The sequence below is a fragment of the Lissotriton helveticus genome, chromosome 1_1 (assembly GCF_964261635.1).
Source record: "Lissotriton helveticus chromosome 1_1, aLisHel1.1, whole genome shotgun sequence".
NCBI classification, from domain to species: Eukaryota; Metazoa; Chordata; class Amphibia; order Caudata; family Salamandridae; genus Lissotriton; species Lissotriton helveticus.
Genome location: NC_136057.1, coordinates 829,417,045 through 829,434,599, shown reverse-complemented (window position 1 = coordinate 829,434,599; position 17,555 = coordinate 829,417,045). Strand labels below are relative to the sequence as shown.

Here is a 17,555-nt window from a genome sequence, read left to right as displayed (position 1 = left end):
GTATATAGAGATAACTCTAATCACTAGTATATGCAGTAGACCTTTGTACTATCTACCATTCCTATGTGACTCTTAGAGTATATCCATTTGTATCTCCTCCTTATGTGACTTTACATCTTGTACATTTGCAATTTTTTTCTGTTGGTATCCTTTATGTAACGCATATAATCTAAAGTCCTTATGTTTCTAAACTGGTTCTTATGTAAAGCGCTCTGACACCTTCGGGTAAAGTTCGCGCTATATAAAATCGCATAAATAAGAAATACATGACACATTATTCTATGCTGCAAATCTGTACAGAATTGGGGCTTAACCCATTATATTTGATTTGAGTGTTGTTGAGCTCAGCTGCGACCCAAAGGGACATTTCCGGGGTTAGGGTACTACTAAGATGTATAACAAGTGAGACTACATTTATATAAGGAGAGCGTTTACAGTACAGGATAATTGCAAAACAGCCTAGAATTCAAAGCTTTTATGATATTTTAAATAGCTCAATTCTTTCCATCTAACCTGGCAATGGATTCCAGAGTATGGTTGTATGCGTACGCCACGCTGTACTGCTGATCTCAGCCGTTCATAGTTTTGGGATTCAAATGAGTTCTATCTTAAACAATGCTAATGAAGGTGTTTTAATGTAGGTAAATAAGTCCATGGTTGTAAAATGCTTGATGTGCCATGCTGAGACATCTAAACAAAACATGTTTTAAAACTGGGGGACACTGTAAACTGGCAAGGCCGTGACATATCACGGTCGCAGTATTGACACACATAAAATTCATGATAACTAAGAAGCGGGGGTTAAAAATTGGTTAGGCAGAGGTGGTAATTTTAGAGGTAAGCTGCTTTTCCGATTAAATGGGGAAGCCTCCGCAGTCACTGGGGTGGATGTGAAATATAAAATCCCCTTTTAGAGGACTATGTGACCCCAGCAAATTGGACAACAGTGAAAAAAGCTTGCAAAAATCGTTGTATTATTCATGCTCTAAAACATGAAATACCTACATGTCTGTAGTGGAAAAAAGCAGCGTAAATCGAAAATGAATGTGTATAGTCTAGTCACCCAGGGTTATATTCTAGTATATGTTTGTTAGACTTGCTCAAAGTAAATTGTATCAACAAAGGGGGAACTGACTGTTCTCTCAAGAGAGCTCCCTTCATTGTACCTGTGGGTGGAGATCAACCTGCAGTATAGCCCATGTGGTGGTCTTTCTCTCACCGGATACATGCTTCTCTTTTTAGGTCTTGCATAGAGCAGCGCATGCGCTGCCTCTCCGATGTCAATGGCACTAACTCTCGCAAATGCGAGACCTATTGCATTGCAAATGCTTGTTTTTCCTTTTCTTTAGGGCAAAGTTACTAAAGTGTGTATAAATGTTATCAAAAAATGTGAATGATGCAGATGGAGATCTCTGTGATTAACACGGTTTAAATTTTTGTTGGATAGTATCAGTATGTTGGGTGAAACTCAAGGTAATTTCTACTGCTGCTTGCCATTGGTTTAACTCTGGCATTGCTCTTCTTATCAGGCTTTTCATTGGCTGCTGTTCCGATACTCACTTCCGTTTATTCCGGAAGCAGCACCTCCTAACTAAAGTTTTCATCTGCTTTTGTGTGTTCATCTGTGGCTGGTGAGCACTATATTCTTTTAGGGTCTCCTCGTCTTCCTTCTTCGGCTACACCATGGACTCGCCCACGACCCCCACGGAAGCCGGTAGAGAGCAGCTCACCATGCCTGCTTCACTGGCAGTTAGACACATTCTGGGCGCTGCGTATTTTTCACCTTAGTCCACTTTCCAACACAAAAGCAGCTTTTTCTTTAAACATATGGCGTGACCGTCGCTGCTTAGGCTGTCGCGTTCCGTGGTCTCCAGAAAACAAACTCAGCGCACGCACGTGGATGCGTACATAAGTAACTTTCATTCCGAACAATGGTGCCTTAAACCCACTGCACTGAAGTTGTAATCTGGAGTACCTGTGCTCCAGTGGCCCCTGTCTCCAGCTGCTCCCCTGGCTCTGCGCCTCCTCTCCGGCAGTAAACACAAGCCCCAGCAGACCGGGATATTTAACACCCGCCCCTGCCCCTCCCCTTCACTGGTGGCTGAGACACAGACTGGAAGAACAGGTTCTCTTTGAAGATCCCCAACGAACGAGAGGCCAGCAGATCCCAGCCCCGGACCAGAGCAGCAGATTGGGTACACGTGGGGTGGCACTGCATGCCCTGCCGATACAGGAAGGGGCACTGCACGCCCTGCAGCCACGGGCAAAGCACTTCTACCATGTTCACAGCACTGCATACCCTGCAGCCATGGTAAGGGGCACAGCAATGTTATAGTATTTATTTATATTTATAGCCGTTTTATGTAGCGTGAACGTGCCCAAAGCATTTGCAATGCAACATGGCATTGTAAATGACAATGCATTTTATATATGTGTTAAGAAAACCTACAAAGTGTGTGTTTACGCGCACCACTTGCAGGTTTTCAAAACACATAAATAAAAGGCAGTGTCGTTTACAATGTCAATGGCACAAACTCTCGCAAATACAAGACCTATTGCATTGCAAATGCTTGTTTTTCCTTTTCTTTAGGGCAAAGTTACTAAAGTGTGTATAAACATTATCAAAACATGATGTGACTGATGCAGAGGGAAATCTCTGTGATTAACACGGTTTAAATTTTTGTTGGATAGTATCTGGCTCTATAATTTATACGTTGTAGTTTTTTTTAATATATATTCATCCTACTGGGTAGTTATACTTAGGACCTAGTTTCCATAGAGACAGCATTTTTTGTTTTGCTAATAACTTTTTGCGTTGTTTGATGAATCTTCACAAAATATCAAAAACTAGTTTAGCCACTCACTACTGCTGCTGTTTTGAAAGTTATGGGGTGATGCGTCAAGCAGGACCTAGAAAAAAAGGGGGCGGGGGGTAAAACGCTATTTCCTAATGCAATTTCCCATTGAGATTTTAGACATGACTACAGCCTGAATTGGTGAACAGAATTACGCCAAATTTGACAGAAAGCTAGATCTTGGCACAGAAAGATTGCTTTTTGTAATTTGGGGTATATCTGTTCTGTAGTTTTGGAGTTATTAAAGAAAACAGATGTATGTATATCTAGAGACACAGATCCACTGTGGTGGAGCTACATATCCACGTGCCAACAGCAAGGCCGTGAGTGGCTGGCCACAACCCAAGAGAAAGGTTTTGGCTGCAATTTTGTGTATGGTTATATGCTTACCAGTGGTGGGAATACAATCTAAATATATTATAAGGTGTCAGGGTGGAGGTATCTTGATCCTATGGGACTGATTGGGGTCTGTGAGAGACCCCAATGGGCAAGAAATGGTCCCCAAAAATGTTTTGGGGCGTGCAAGAATCATCCGATCCATGTGGTGCTCAGCACAGCCCTCATTTTAATCCCTCTGTCGATTCAGAATCCAATTGAAAAAACACATCCACACTCATAGACCCACTCACACAACCATACACCCACTCACACTGAGAAACAGTCACTCACACACTCTCTCATACACCCATATAGCCCCTGATAGATCGACTCAGTCCCACACAGCCACATACACACCCAGTTATACACCCAATCATCACACACGCACTTGCCCACTCACATACCTGTACAGCCACTCACACACTCAGAGACCCAGAAAATTCCTTGCATACCCACTCAAATATCTATACAGACACTCACCAACCCACTCAGACATCTATATAGGCACTCACACACCCATACGGTCAAAGATTCATCCACTCAGAGACTGAGTACCAAGTTACACACCCACTGACCCCCCCCCACACACACACTTACACACCCACCCACCCATTCAACCACTCACACACCCACTGTATTAAATATCTTTTGATTTGTATCAAATGTGGGCTTTGGTTAGCAGCGGATGTGTGGAACTGTCGCAAATCCACCTGCAGAATAGCCAGCAGACCCCTTATTTGGCTGGGGATACTCCGCAGATCCACGTATCTCAGGGAGAAATTAGAAAAAAATTTAAAACAAAAAATTCAGTGATTGGGAAAAGGGTTGCCTCTGAAAAGAGCCTTTTTGTTTATGGTGTTTAGATCACTAATCATAGAACAGGATGCATTTATGTTATGTTAGGGGAGATTTATAGAGCGTGCAACACAAACAGGTCTCTTGGTGCTGAGTTAGTAACCACCATTATCGGAGTCCACACCTAGCTATAGGCTTGAGTAAATAGCCATGTTTTCAACTTTTTTCTAAAACGCATGTAATTTGCTCCCTGTCTGATTCCAATGGGCATAGAGTCCCAAAGTTGGGATCCTTGCATGGAGAATCGTGACCTTCCCATCCTTTTGCATTTGAATCTCGGTACCACCAGTAAATTCATTTGCACAGATATGAGGTTGCGTTTTGGAGAATATCTGTGCATCCTTGTGGATAGGTATTTGAGACCTTTTCTGGGGATCGCTTTGAAGATAATACAGTTGGTTTTAAACCTGGATCGCTGTGCCACTGGGAGCCAATGAAGCTCCTTCATCAGTGGCTTTGTGTGCCAATCTCTAGGCTGTTGAAATGGGAACCCAAGTAATGTACACATTAGATAAACCTAGGTCACTGTCACTGTTTCCAGTGCTCTCCCTGGCCCAAAACACAAAACGTTGGCCCACTCTCCAGACTCTGACCATTTTCGAGACAAACAAGAGTAGCACTCAGGAAAAGACTACAACAGATGGAGGCAGTTTTGAAGATGAAAGACAGCTAAAATAGAGGACAACAAGTAAAATATAAAAGACAATATTTGATTGGATTGTAGAGATGTGCAGTGAACTAAAACTAGGTAGTGACCTCCTCTGTGAGTGTCTTTGGAAAAATAAAAAAACGGTATGTTGTTAGGGATATGCTTGGAATTGATAAGTCAACCACACCTGCTACAGATAATGTGAAGCTACTATGCTGTTTAGAGAAAGTCTTGTGAACCTTTCACCTACTGGTGATAGGCAGAAACTATTGGAAACATGGTTATCCTGGAATTAGAGGTAAAAGTGTTGGGGGAAGGGAACAAAAGAGACTGCAGCATGGTACTGAAAAGCAGGCTGGTGTACATAAATTGTTCAGTAGGGAGTGTATGTCTTGTAATTGACAATATTTTACAAAAGTCAACTGAAATGAAAAGCTTTAACAGCAGATTATTGAATGCTTTTAAGGGCTTTCATGTGAATCCGCAGATCCGCCTCAGACCACACGGGGGGCTGCCTTGAACGCAATGATAAATCAGTGGTTCTGACTTGAGATTTGCAGTGGAAAACAGATTTTAGCAGATATTAATATAAAAGTTGGACAACAGCAAGCAGATTTTACAGGCATGTGAATTAGGTTGTACTATAAGAAATATATGAAAGAAAAACTGTGTGTATATATGTTGAAAATAAATGTGTAGCTTCCAGACACTACAGAAAAAAGGTACAATAGAAGGGAGCTTAGATAAGAACATTAACTACAAATATAGTAATCAGCCAAGGATGAAGCGGAATTGCTATACTGAAAATATAAGTATTTTGTTAAGCCACTATGAATGAATGTTTTAGAAATTTAGATGTGAGTGCTTGCTTATAGTATGGAAGTTAACAGTATGTAATTTGCACCCACTTAGTCAGGCAGGCACTTAACCAGTTACACTCACACAATAGCACTTATGTACCCATCACTCACATAGCCAGACAGTGACTGACACACTTAGTTGAACACTCATAAAACCATTCACACACCCAGTTACTCAACTATGCATCCCTTTAAATAGTCATTCACACACCCATACAGGCACTGTCACACCCTCTCAGACACCTATTCATGTACCCAGCACTCAGTCAGTTACATACACACCAATACTCCCAGTTATACACTGTCGCCTACCCATACAGCCACTCACATACCTTCTTTACAAAACCATACAGCCACACACACATAAAGCAGACAGAGACACTTGCACATATATTCACACATGACACTTATGTATCCAACACTAATAGAGCCACTTGCACACACAGTTTCATACCCAAACACCTAACACAGCTAGTTACCAATCCATCCAGCCTGTTGCATACCCATTTAGACACTCCTAAATCACAAACACACCCAGCCACACAGCTACTTGCACATCCAGTAACACACCCACAGCCACAGAGGCATTGATACTCACTCACATATCCGCTCAATCACACGCACACCCAGTCACCCACCAATACAGCCTCTCACGTACCCATTCATACACCCATACTCAGACACTTGCACAGATTCTTAAACATTGATATAACCACTTATGTAGCTACTCACTTGCTTAAAGTATGTATTGCCAAGATAAATGTATTCTATATTTACTTTTCAGATGTCTACTTGTGTTTAAAGAGTAACAGAAGATGGAAGGATGAGGTGGAAAAAATATTCAGAATTATGCTGCTTGACAGCATCCATAAACTGGGCAACAGATGAAATTTAGTTCAACTGCAATATGGCATTTGGCACAATGAGTGACCATGTCTTACAGTTTTGGTGAAAGTGTGGAGATGGTTAAGTATTTGTTCAGGTGGTAAAGGTCCCACAGATATTCCAACAGATGATGGTGATGCACCACCTTCCCTTTCCCTTTACCTTTCCCTTATCCTATGATACATCCTTATATGTTTGGTTTTTAGGTGTTTCAAACGGAGGATGTGCCATGTGAACACTTCTTCACAGCACCTGTTGACAGTTTTTTGCTGCATAGATTGCAGTGGGCACATTTTTCATGAACTTGCTTTTCTCCTGAAGGGAGAGAGCAATATGTACAAACATTGGAGGAATTCTTTGGAGGTAGTAAGTCTTCTTCTTCGTCCTGTTCTTTCTGTTCTCTTCTGTCTTCAGCAGAAGAGATCCTTACCTTTGAATCTCTTCTTTTGATGGAAAGGCTATAATAGGATGGAGGTGTGCTTCTGAGACTGTCTCCCGACAGATGTAAAACCGAAATAACTGATGTAGGGTATGGTTTTCAATGTGGATGGGTGCACACATTCATGGTGGCATCGCAGCAGATCCGCAAATCCATAAAATTAATACAAAACCGAGAAAGACTTCTTTTGTATTTGTAAAAAGTTTATTTATTTGTTTGTTTACAGCTAGTTTTAATATGTATGATGAGTAAATAAAATGTATTTAAAACTTGTAAAAATTTATATTACTAAATTGAACTTTTAGGTGAAATTGCAGTACAATTTATATTAAAAAGCGAAACGGTGAAAATCACTAAGAAAAACAAAGGTTATTGGGACATAGTTGGGTTCAGATTTTACACACACACAAAACCATAGAAATTAATTCAGCAGTTATAGTTGCCTAAGCGAACTGTAACTTATGCCCCTGCAATGCACTGCAGTACGTGTTTGGCCAGCCGTTTCAGTCCGACCAAAACACACATACACACTTAGGTTTCTCCAGCCCGGCTACATTAAACAGCCGGGCTGAAGAAACCTCCCACGACTCCCTGGTCTGAGCGGAGCTTTTGTCCAGCTCACTCAGGCCAATCCCCACTCTACTTTCATAGTATGAGAGCAGCACCAGGATTGCAGGGAGTCCGTGTTGCAGCCCCAGTGCTTGCTGGGACTAGGAAGGACCAGGTGGGCGGGAGTTCCAAGTCATTTTTAAAAAAAAGTATTATTAAACCCCCGTGTGCTCCCACTCCCGTGCCCCATACACCCGCCCCACCTTCTCTTTGTGGCGGCCGCCACTGAATTAATGAAGGGCAGATACTCTGTATCAGACATAATTGCCCATTTAAAGCGCCTAAATAATTTGTTTTCGTGGTTTTTTTTAAAGGCATAGTTCTGCTTACTTTGCTTGGCACACAAATTTGCTATCGTAAGAAAGAAATTCACACGTGCCCTTTGGATGTGTCCACACTCGAAGTTGTCTTTGAAGGTTAAGACAATTCTTTTTAGTCCTGATAGGTATATGTTCTGTTTTACAGCACAGAAGAATCACCAACCGAAGATCACCAAAAGAGGTCTGTAATATGTCATTGTTTGTATAGATTATTAACAGCAATCAAGAATAAAAAATGTTTTGGGATGACAAAAAATACGTCTTCATAAATGCCTAAATTCTAATCCTAAAATGTATTGAGTAAATGGCAAGAGGAAATGTTTGGTAGCTGCTTCCACTGAGCGGTGTGAGTATGTTTCAATTTCCCATTAGTCCTCTGTTAGTTGGAGTAGCACACTATTGTTGGTGTCCCGCCCTGACTCATTTGACCAATGTTACTCAGGAGCAGGTGTTGACCCATTTTTTGAGTGGTTCGCTTGGTATTTGAAAACTGTTCTTTATTTGTCAAAGATTGGACAGCTCATCCCAAAAGCAGATGACAATGGGAGGTGTTTACTGTCTTAAGATTAGAGGAGGGCAGAAAATTGCACTCCACTGGTGGAGTTCGGGGAGATTTGGCCTCTCCGCTTGGAGCGAGGAGTTCCGCTAAAACTCTGCCAACCACCACATAGTGGAGTTTTTCCTCACACGTGGCTTTCCAACCTTAAGTTGGCGTGCAAGAATTTGCATCCCCTAGCCCAATTTTCGAGTGCTAGAACGCCACCCGGCGAGAATTCTCAATGCAGGCGGTTGCGACAGGTCACTACTGTTAGTGTTGGGAAAACTGCCACTCAAATCAAGCGGCAGAAAGAAGCAGTTCCCTCTGGTGCACTGTGCGGTGCAGTTTGCACTGATTTTACAGCATGGAACAAGCTCCAAGTGCTAAAATTTAGCCAAACGTGCCAAAATTCCACCGCTCGCAGAACTTTTTATAAGTAACTCTGTGAGTTCTATCAACCCCCTACTTAAGATTAGGTTTTTGAGAGCTCACCTCGCCAATGGCTGCGTTGGACAGCCCTAGTAGTGCTCTTGTGACTGTTCTGCACTGGAGGCAAACTGAGGTCTGGTCATAGAGTGGAATTACGAAATATCTTTGTTCCCAGCCAAGGTTCTGAGGTTACCACTGAAATTACCGATTTTCAAAGAACTCTTCTCAGCCCTAGTACTTCCCATTATGGGGACACTTTCTTCTGACATCAGTTTCTTGCAATAAAAATCTCATGCAGTGTCTTCAAATGGAGGGGTAGAAGAACATATCCCACATTTTAGAAGGGTTTGCAGGTGTGCCGTACTAATGTTATGATGGCAACACTCACAAGAGACGAGGTAACCTTTGCCAATGACCACGGCAGCCCTGAACTATTTGAGGTAGATATAGGCTCTGCTCCTAGGAATAAGGGATAGTCCGGCTGACCAGACACTAGGGAGAATGAGGCAGTGAAGGATCTCACAAGAATATAATGAACCATCCGTTGGACTCAAAGCAACATAATACTTTTAATTAATACAATATATGATCTAACTGGGGGAACAATTAAACCAGGGTGCATCTCTCTTTTCCCTTCTGTGAGTAAATCACTATAGTAAAATATTGACTACATTTCAAATATACGGAATAACATGCCCTGAATTGTGATCAGTATAATACACAATAGCTGTCTCATCAGGATTTTATAAAGGAAATGTAGCCATCGCCTCATACATGTTCGTAAGCAAAACCCTAAGCTCAACTGGCTGCTCTGTAGTACAGGCCAAGCCTTTTAGTACTTCATGGAGCAGATCGCCAGCTTGTCTGCACTTAGCTCTTGTGTAATGACCTCCCCAGGCTCAGGGAAAAATTAAAAGCTAAACTCTTCCAGACTGAAAAGGATAACCAAAACCTAATGGTTAAGCTACACGTCCTCAGGAAAAAAATTAATAGCTGTTCACCTTAGATTTTAGGCATTGAACTGTATCTCCTTCCGAGTCAAAGTCGCAAATGTCCTGCGTGAAAGTGTAACTTATGTGTAGAAAACTGGCAAAAACACACAAATTCGGATCCCGACTTCCAAGTGTAGCAACTGCTGATTTTAAATTTAGGTAGAATCACAGACGTGACATACGAATACAGAAAATTGACAAGACTTGTGGATTTATTTTTCTACAATGGTTATATCTATGAGTAATGATGTGTGTGTTGCCTGGAGAGTGTCCTGGTGCAGGCAGTGTGAAGTCTCAGAAAGTGGTAGTTTTTGCAATGACTTGCCAGCACTTCTAATCGTGCAGCCAAATTGTTCATTTGGAAAGTGTTTCAGTAGGCGTAGGATAGTGAATGCAACAATCCTGTTTTTTGCTGGGTAAATAAGGGAAATTAATTCATGTGGAAATGTTTTTTTAACATAAAAAAGAAACCTCGTAGTAACCCCAACAGTGGGCCAATGCATTTTCCACAGTACAGACATTTTCCAGGGAAACTATATATACCATTTACCCAAACGGGTTTGTCCTGGTGAAATGTCAGTGACCCAATCCAGAGGTCCAGGTATTCCCACTAAAATTGGTGTCCCAGTTTTGCTGAAAACTCCTGTACAAGTCGAAACAGGCATCACAGGTAAGTTGTAATGAAGATCTAGGTATATGCTTATGTCTGTGGGCAAGTCTGACATTTGCATTAATTGGGCTGTCTGACCTCTACAAAGCTACTGTGATGAGAGAAATCCCCAAACCTCCTTACCCGTGGGGGAAAGATATTTTAGGTTAAGGCACTAATCCATGACATCCTGCAAAATCCATCTGAGGTGACAAATTGGCTAGTGACATTCATTGTCTAGCCTTTATTGATTAAAGCTTAACCCCTTGCATGCTCATGACGAGCTCAGCTCGTCTTGAGCCATGAGCTCCGGTACTCATGATGAGCTGAGCTCGTCATGGCCTTTAGAACGCTCGCATGCTGGGCTAATTCCCCTGCGGTGCGAACGTTCTAAAGAAACTGGTGTGATGAGCACACGAGCACTGTGCTGCATGACGGGCTGAGCTCGTCATGAGCACCTGGGCGCTGTGCGCACGCCCCCTCTCCCCAGCACAGCGGGGGAATGTGCCCAGCAGGGAAGGGGCTAAAGGTCTCCAATCAGTTCATTTTCAATCTGGAAGCAAAACACTAGAGGGTATTGAATCCTTCTCTTTGAGGAAGGACCATAGTTGACCTTTTCTTCTCACAAATCCCACAAGCATCACTGGCTCCTTCAGCCACTGCATTCTTTCTGAAAGATACCAGCATGAAAAAAAATCAAATTAAAGAGCCCTTCAACATGGCAATATTATTTATTTATTTCATTTCTAAAGCGCTCTCTCACCCAACAGGCATCCTGGCGCTGGCAAACTCAGAGTACATGGTGGGGAACGTGCAAAAGAGCGACGGGGGGAAACCGCCCAGAAAAACAGCCCCTAACTTTTCGGAAACAGCCATGTTTTTAGTCTTCTTCTGAAGAGAAGGAGATCACTAAGTTGTCTCAATTCCAGAGGGAGCCCATTCCAAAGTCTGGCAGTGGCGACCATAAAGGTTCTGCCACCCGCTTTGACTTTCCTGAACCTAGAGGTCTTGACTAATCTCGCCGAAGCGGAACAGAGGTTTCTGGCTAGAACATACCACTCTAATTTCCTCTGTAAAGAGACAGGACCCAACCCGTGCAGGGCTTTAAATACTAGGCAAAGGGACTTGAACTGAATTCTCTGCCCCAGCAGGAGCCAATGCAGTTCTTCCAGGGCCCGAGAGGAAGAGGACCTTCTAGGCCAGCCCAAGGCAATTTTGGCTGCGGTCGACTGAATCCTAAGACGTCTATCCAAAAGAAATTTTGGAGAATCTAACAGAAGGGCATTGCAATAATCCAATCTGCTCAAGACTGTACTCTGTGCAACTAGTGCCCGTGCCGGGGGGGGGGGGGGGGTAGTAAAGGAAAGATTTTCCACAAAGATCTGATAATTGCAAGGCAGCTAAGTAACCTGAGCCTTCATAGTCCACTTGTTATTAAACATGATGCCCAGGTGGCAAACCGTATCCACTGGTCTCACTGCGGTTGACATATCGCTAGGCCAGAAGTTACTGGGCAACACAGAGGGAACCCTGTCCGCCGAGCAGAAGAGCACCTCAGTTTTGCCTGCATTGAACTGCAGTGAATTACCTTACAGAACCTTATCATGCAAGCAGCAATGGAAAGCCTCCAATGAGGTTGACTGCTCTCCCTCCAAGGAGAGAATAAGCTGCGTGTCGTCTGCATAATTATCCAAGGCAGATGACAACTGTTGCATATAGACTGTACAAAGCCGCAAAGGAATCTGCAGATTTGTTGTTAAACTGCATAAAAGGAAATAATAATGCTCTCATGGTGTACTCATTGGCCTTCTCACACATTGATCAGAAGAATTGCTAGACATTATAAAAGACAATTAACATTTCCGACTTGCAGAATAAGCCTCAACTTGTTGATTTTCAAAAGATGGAACTCGTCAGTGGATGACGGGAATTTTTTTGCTATAAGTAAAAAGTATTCAACCAGCTTGTCAGTAACAAAGCGAAATAGCAAATGAAATCTGGACCAGGACCTCCTGCAGCAGATTTGATCTAACAGTCATAAACTGGCTGAGTCAAACTCTTGACATGCAATCTAATAGCTTGACCTGCAAGCCGGATTGCAGCAGACACTTGCATCATCATTATACATTGTGAGGCTCCCATCATGTGTTTTAAAGGCCCTGCACCTTAACATGAATGCAGCTGAGAGCCCTAAAAACTCTTAACTGTTCGGAAGGTGTGAGCCAATTACAAACAAACTGCATTTGTATTGATGTAGATTCCTTGGCTGAATCCTATCATGTTCCAGAAGTAGCAGTAGAGTGTTGGCCTGGGGGCAGGACCATTCGTCACAGTAAGAAGAACACAAATTAGGTAAAGCAAAATATGAAAAAACAGGGCAGCTATGCTTCCAGGCAAACATGTCCGGTAAGTTGGGGCCCTACAAAGGTGAAATACCTTCCTGGTACTTGATATCAGGCACTAAAATGGTAAATGTAGGCAATAAAATGGTACATTTTATCTCTACAAATGAGTAGACAGATGCCCAATGCACATTTTAAGGAGAGAAGAATTGCCAGCAAGTGTTCAATCTGAAATGGACTTTTAGTAGCCTAAAACCCAAATATCCTTCTCCCTTGATGGACCAAGTCAAGATCATGAAGCTCAGGCTATGGGATGCAAGTCTTATATGTAAGTCTTCTAATATAAGGGAGTCAACTTCGGGCGCACCAGTATTATTGGATTGTTGAGTATGTGTAAATGCTCAAAATTACTTCCCATCCAGTTTAAAGGGCAAAAGTTCCAACAAGCATCGGTATTTGTGACAAATAGGAAAGACCCCAAGAGAAAGCAGGCCGTCAGAATGTCTTCAAGGGCATCCTAGTTGGCAGCAGCCTGCTCATAGTGGGCACAAGTCAGTTTTACCATATGACCGGGGGTCCTAATATGTGCAACATTTTTTTTTAACTTGATTACAAATCTAAAGTTTGTTTTGGCATTTTAAATTGGGATAATATCTTGCGCCTTATTCAAGTTGTTCCCATACGGATCTTGAATGGAGGAAAGCGGTCTCCTTTCACTGTTGACTATATGTAATTATGAAGCTTCTAAAGCAGAGTTTTTGGTTGAGTGCAGGATGTCCACGGGAACAGCGAAAATGAAATGAGAACAATTCGGCACTAAAATGCATTAATCACGTCACCACCTGGAAAGAAGATAATACAATTGAGACTATATTGATGACTCACACCATACATCATGGGTATAGAACAGACTTCGCAAAAGGATAGTAACTTCTTAATACCATCATCTTGAGCCATTAGTAGTACTAACCAAGGGCAACCCAATAGCCCCTTAAGAGCTTGAGTAAATACATTCTAGATAAACAGTAGATACCAAAGGAATAGCTTATTGAATAATTGAAAGCAGTTGTTCGACTTCATCGGAGAAGGAAAAGTGTAAAATGAACCAAATGGAGCTATTGATGGAGCTAATCAATGGTAGTATGATCAATCCTTTGGGAGCCATTCATCTAAAGCTATCCAATAGGAAGTTGTGTATGCAAGAAAAAGTCTGCTCTAATGGTAGAGAGAAGGATTTCTGCTTTTGTGAAGAGGCCCTGTAAGACCTGTTAAGTAAATTACTCGAAAAGAATTAAACCCAAACATTTGGAAGGCACAAGACAAGTTACATTGAGTAACATTGGTCATGATGTATAACCTCTGTAAACTTGAAGGCCAAAAACACTGAGGTAGCATAATTAATAAAGTTACCCAAATGGATAGGTTATGGATTGGGCACAGTTTCTATTTGTATTTATAGTAACAATTTATGCCACAAAGTCTGTCTTGTGGTATGCCTGGTGTTGGACTTGGCCCTTTCTGCAGGGTCATCCCCAAACCTTTTGCCTGCACCCTTCGTTTTCTGAACTTTTTTTTCACTTTTGGGACTCTAGCACCAGTTAGGAGTGTAGGTTTGTGGAGTGCTTGTGAGCTCTACCTTAAACATGGTAAAATTGGCTCATAACCATTTGGCACATTTGATTTACTTGTACGTCCCTAGTGAAGTAGTACTACAATGTGGTCGGGGTCTGTAAATAAAATGCTATTAGTGGGCCTGCCGCACTCCTTGTGCCACCCACTCAAGTAAACTTTAAAACATGTCTCAGGTCTTCCATTGCAGTCTGTGTATGCAGTTCAAGCTGCCATTTCGACTTAGCAAAATAAATATTTTGCCAGGCCTAAACCTTCCTTTTTAATAGATATATCACATTCAGGTAGGCCATCAACAGCCCATAGGGCAGAATGCAGTGTATTTAAAAAGTTGGACAGGTGCTTTTAACTTTTACTTGTCCTGATAATGAAGGGCTCTTAAACTCATGTTTTACTACTGCAAGGCCTACTTCTACCATAGGGTTAGGATAACATTGGTTTAACCTATTACATTTAATACGTGATGACTTTCAATTCGGAGAAGGCATGCATATGGAGATTGATATCTAAAGAATTTTAATTTAAAACCCTCTTTAATGGTCTGATTTTAAGTCCTAACGCTGAAAATACCACTTTTAGAAAGTTGGCATTGTTTTGTCCCAACCATTAGGTGTCTGCCACCTGTATCCTGGGTCACACGACTACATGTAGCTGGCAGTAGGTCTTTGTGAATTTCTCCCAGACAGTAAGACAAAGGAGAAATAGGTGTTGGCAGGATGAGCTATCTCTGACTTGATAAGGGGGAGGAGCTATTACCTACCACACTTAAACATCACAAAGGCTCTGCCTAAGCACACTCACAAAGGGTTTGACAGTAGTCTATTGTGCACTCCCACCCCGACAAGCTGGGGCCAGGGCAGGGAGCCAGGAGAGTCGTAGCAGCTCTGGGAGAGGAGACTTACAGAACCTTCTCCTACTTCAAAGTGGGCACAAGGTATACATATTTAACCCTCAGATCCAACTCCAGTATACCTCTGGACCAGTGAAATACTCAGGACTGCTGTGCTGCTCTGCAAGAAGGAATGCTTCTCTGTTGCCTGCTTTTTGAGTGAAAAGACTGGACCTACATCTTCATCCCTGGACCACTAGAGTGACTCAAAGGCTGGTTGAATGGCCTCCTGATCAGGGCCTCCAGTACTGAAAAAGAGCCAACCACCTTGAACCCAGCACCTTCTCTCTGTTCTCTGCAAGTTCCTACCCCACAGTACTGGATCATTGAAAGTGGGCATGAAGATGCTCTGCTAAATTAGCTGTGGTCCTCTGTGCAGAACAGACACATCTCCCTTCAGCTCCGCTTCAGAGCTGCCAGAGCAGGATGCATCCCTGACATCAAACCTCACATCATAATCCAGATTCTCCAGAACCACCACTGTGTGACGCATCCTCGTCGCAGCCCTTTGTGCAAACCCTCGTGGATGGCATCCTCGATGACGATGCAGGACTTCACATCGCTGCCTTGCAGCTTCTTGGAACTGCCACTGCCTGACGTATCTTGGATGCAAGATTTCGCAATGCTCGCAACCAGGATATTAAGAACTTTGCTCAATGGGTCCAGCTTGGTTTGTGTATCTGGTATGTGCACTCTGTTTTTCTAAATTTGAGTGCGATTTTTCTTGTGGTGTTTTCACTTCATTACTGTTTAAAATGCTGCATAAATACCATACACATTGCCTCTGAGTTAAGCCTCTCTGCTTTGTGCCAAGCTACCAGATCATTACGCATAGATTAATCTGAGGTTTGTGTGTGCCTTCACCGTGGCAGAAATTGTAGCTGCTGCTTCAGTGGTGCTTCATGACTGGTAGGAGAGGGCTAAACAAATCGTACAGTACAATACAATTTAGGGCCTATTTACAATTTGGTTGGAAACCGCTCTGACCAAATTGTAATATGCCAGTCTGATTCCTTCCTGACCGACCAATTATGATATTGTTGTTCAGAAATACATCTAAGCAGGCTTTCTGACGGGCTTCCAACAGGCTCGGAGGGGCATCCACTGCTCTCATAGATAACCCTCTCCGCTTGCATACACCAGTCCATGTCTGACACCTAGGCAGTGTATCTTGGCTTGACCACTCCCTTCCATGTTCTGGCAATATTGCGCTTCACCGCCATGCAGCCCAAAGAGACCCACATCCTTTCAGTTCTTGACAAATCCGTAGCTTCCCAGATATTTAAAAGACAAAGCAGGGGGGAGACCTCAATGGGTGCATGACATATCCGGGTTAGAGTAGATACATCCTTTCCCCAGTACTTCTGGTGGATCTGGCACTCCCAACCATGGGTGGGTTCTTGAACAGAAGAACTTGCAAGCAGAGGGGACAGAGTCTTTGCCACTCGGAGGTGACCAGGAGACATGGAAGATCAATGTCCACCGATGTTGTAGGAGTGATGATAGTGACCTTGTTGCTGCAGCTGTGAGGACCAGGCTATGCTGAGGAAGATCAGGAGCCATGCGCAAGCTATCCCTCGTCAGAATTTTAGAACCAGGGGGTAGGTGTCTGGCGGGTGCACTATCAAGCCTTGGCATCAGCATCAGGCGTTGAAAGTGAGGAAGGAGCAACGTTGGGACCAGCAATGTTCTAGGGACTCACTATAAGCTAGAGAGTCAGAGCAGGCCCCTCAAGGGGAGCCCACTGAAGCAGGAGAAGACCCTTGAGAGGACCCACAGGATGAAGGCACAGGAGTGGCAAGAGGACCACCTGCAGCTCACCAAAGTTGAAGGCTTACGGTGCGGAGGATGTGGTGAGGATTCTGATCCTGGCAGAAGGAGGTGCTGGATGCTGGAGATTCTTGTAGCTCAAAGGTCTCTGGAGTGCAGAGCCAACAAGCCTCTGCAACGGTAAGTCCACGCAGTGCACTGGGGTTCGGTCACAGCGGTTCCGGTGAGGGATACTAGCCTCAAAATTGCAGAGAGGACAGTTCAGGTCTCAAGGGAGTTGCAGAACCACCACCTGTGTTGCTGAGCCTTTCGAAGTCAGTGGTAAGTCAGGAGCAGCAGACGGGTCATCTTTGTTGCAGTGCCTGCAGATACAGGGGAGTGACTCCTCCCTTGAAGTTAATATTAGTTCAGGTGTCCTTGATCCCCTCAGGTCTGTTGAAGATCCTGGATGAAGCATAGAGACCGGC

The 17,555-nt window shown here is 43.2% G+C and overlaps 1 protein-coding gene across 7 annotated transcripts in view; it reads left to right on the top strand.

The window, feature by feature from the left end:
* Nucleotides 1-17,555, top strand: part of C1_1H12orf75 (chromosome 1_1 C12orf75 homolog) — a 338,893-nt gene that overhangs the window by 160,808 nt on the left and 160,530 nt on the right. For all 7 annotated transcript variants that reach the window (XR_013599065.1, XM_078655710.1, XM_078655690.1 and 4 more), the window contains exon 3: nucleotides 7,996-8,031. Coding sequence is in view for 6 of the 7 variants with exons in the window: in XM_078655710.1 (XP_078511836.1) it covers nucleotides 7,996-8,031 (36 nt within the window). In the remaining variant the exon portion in view is untranslated. The remainder of the gene's footprint in view (nucleotides 1-7,995; nucleotides 8,032-17,555) is intronic.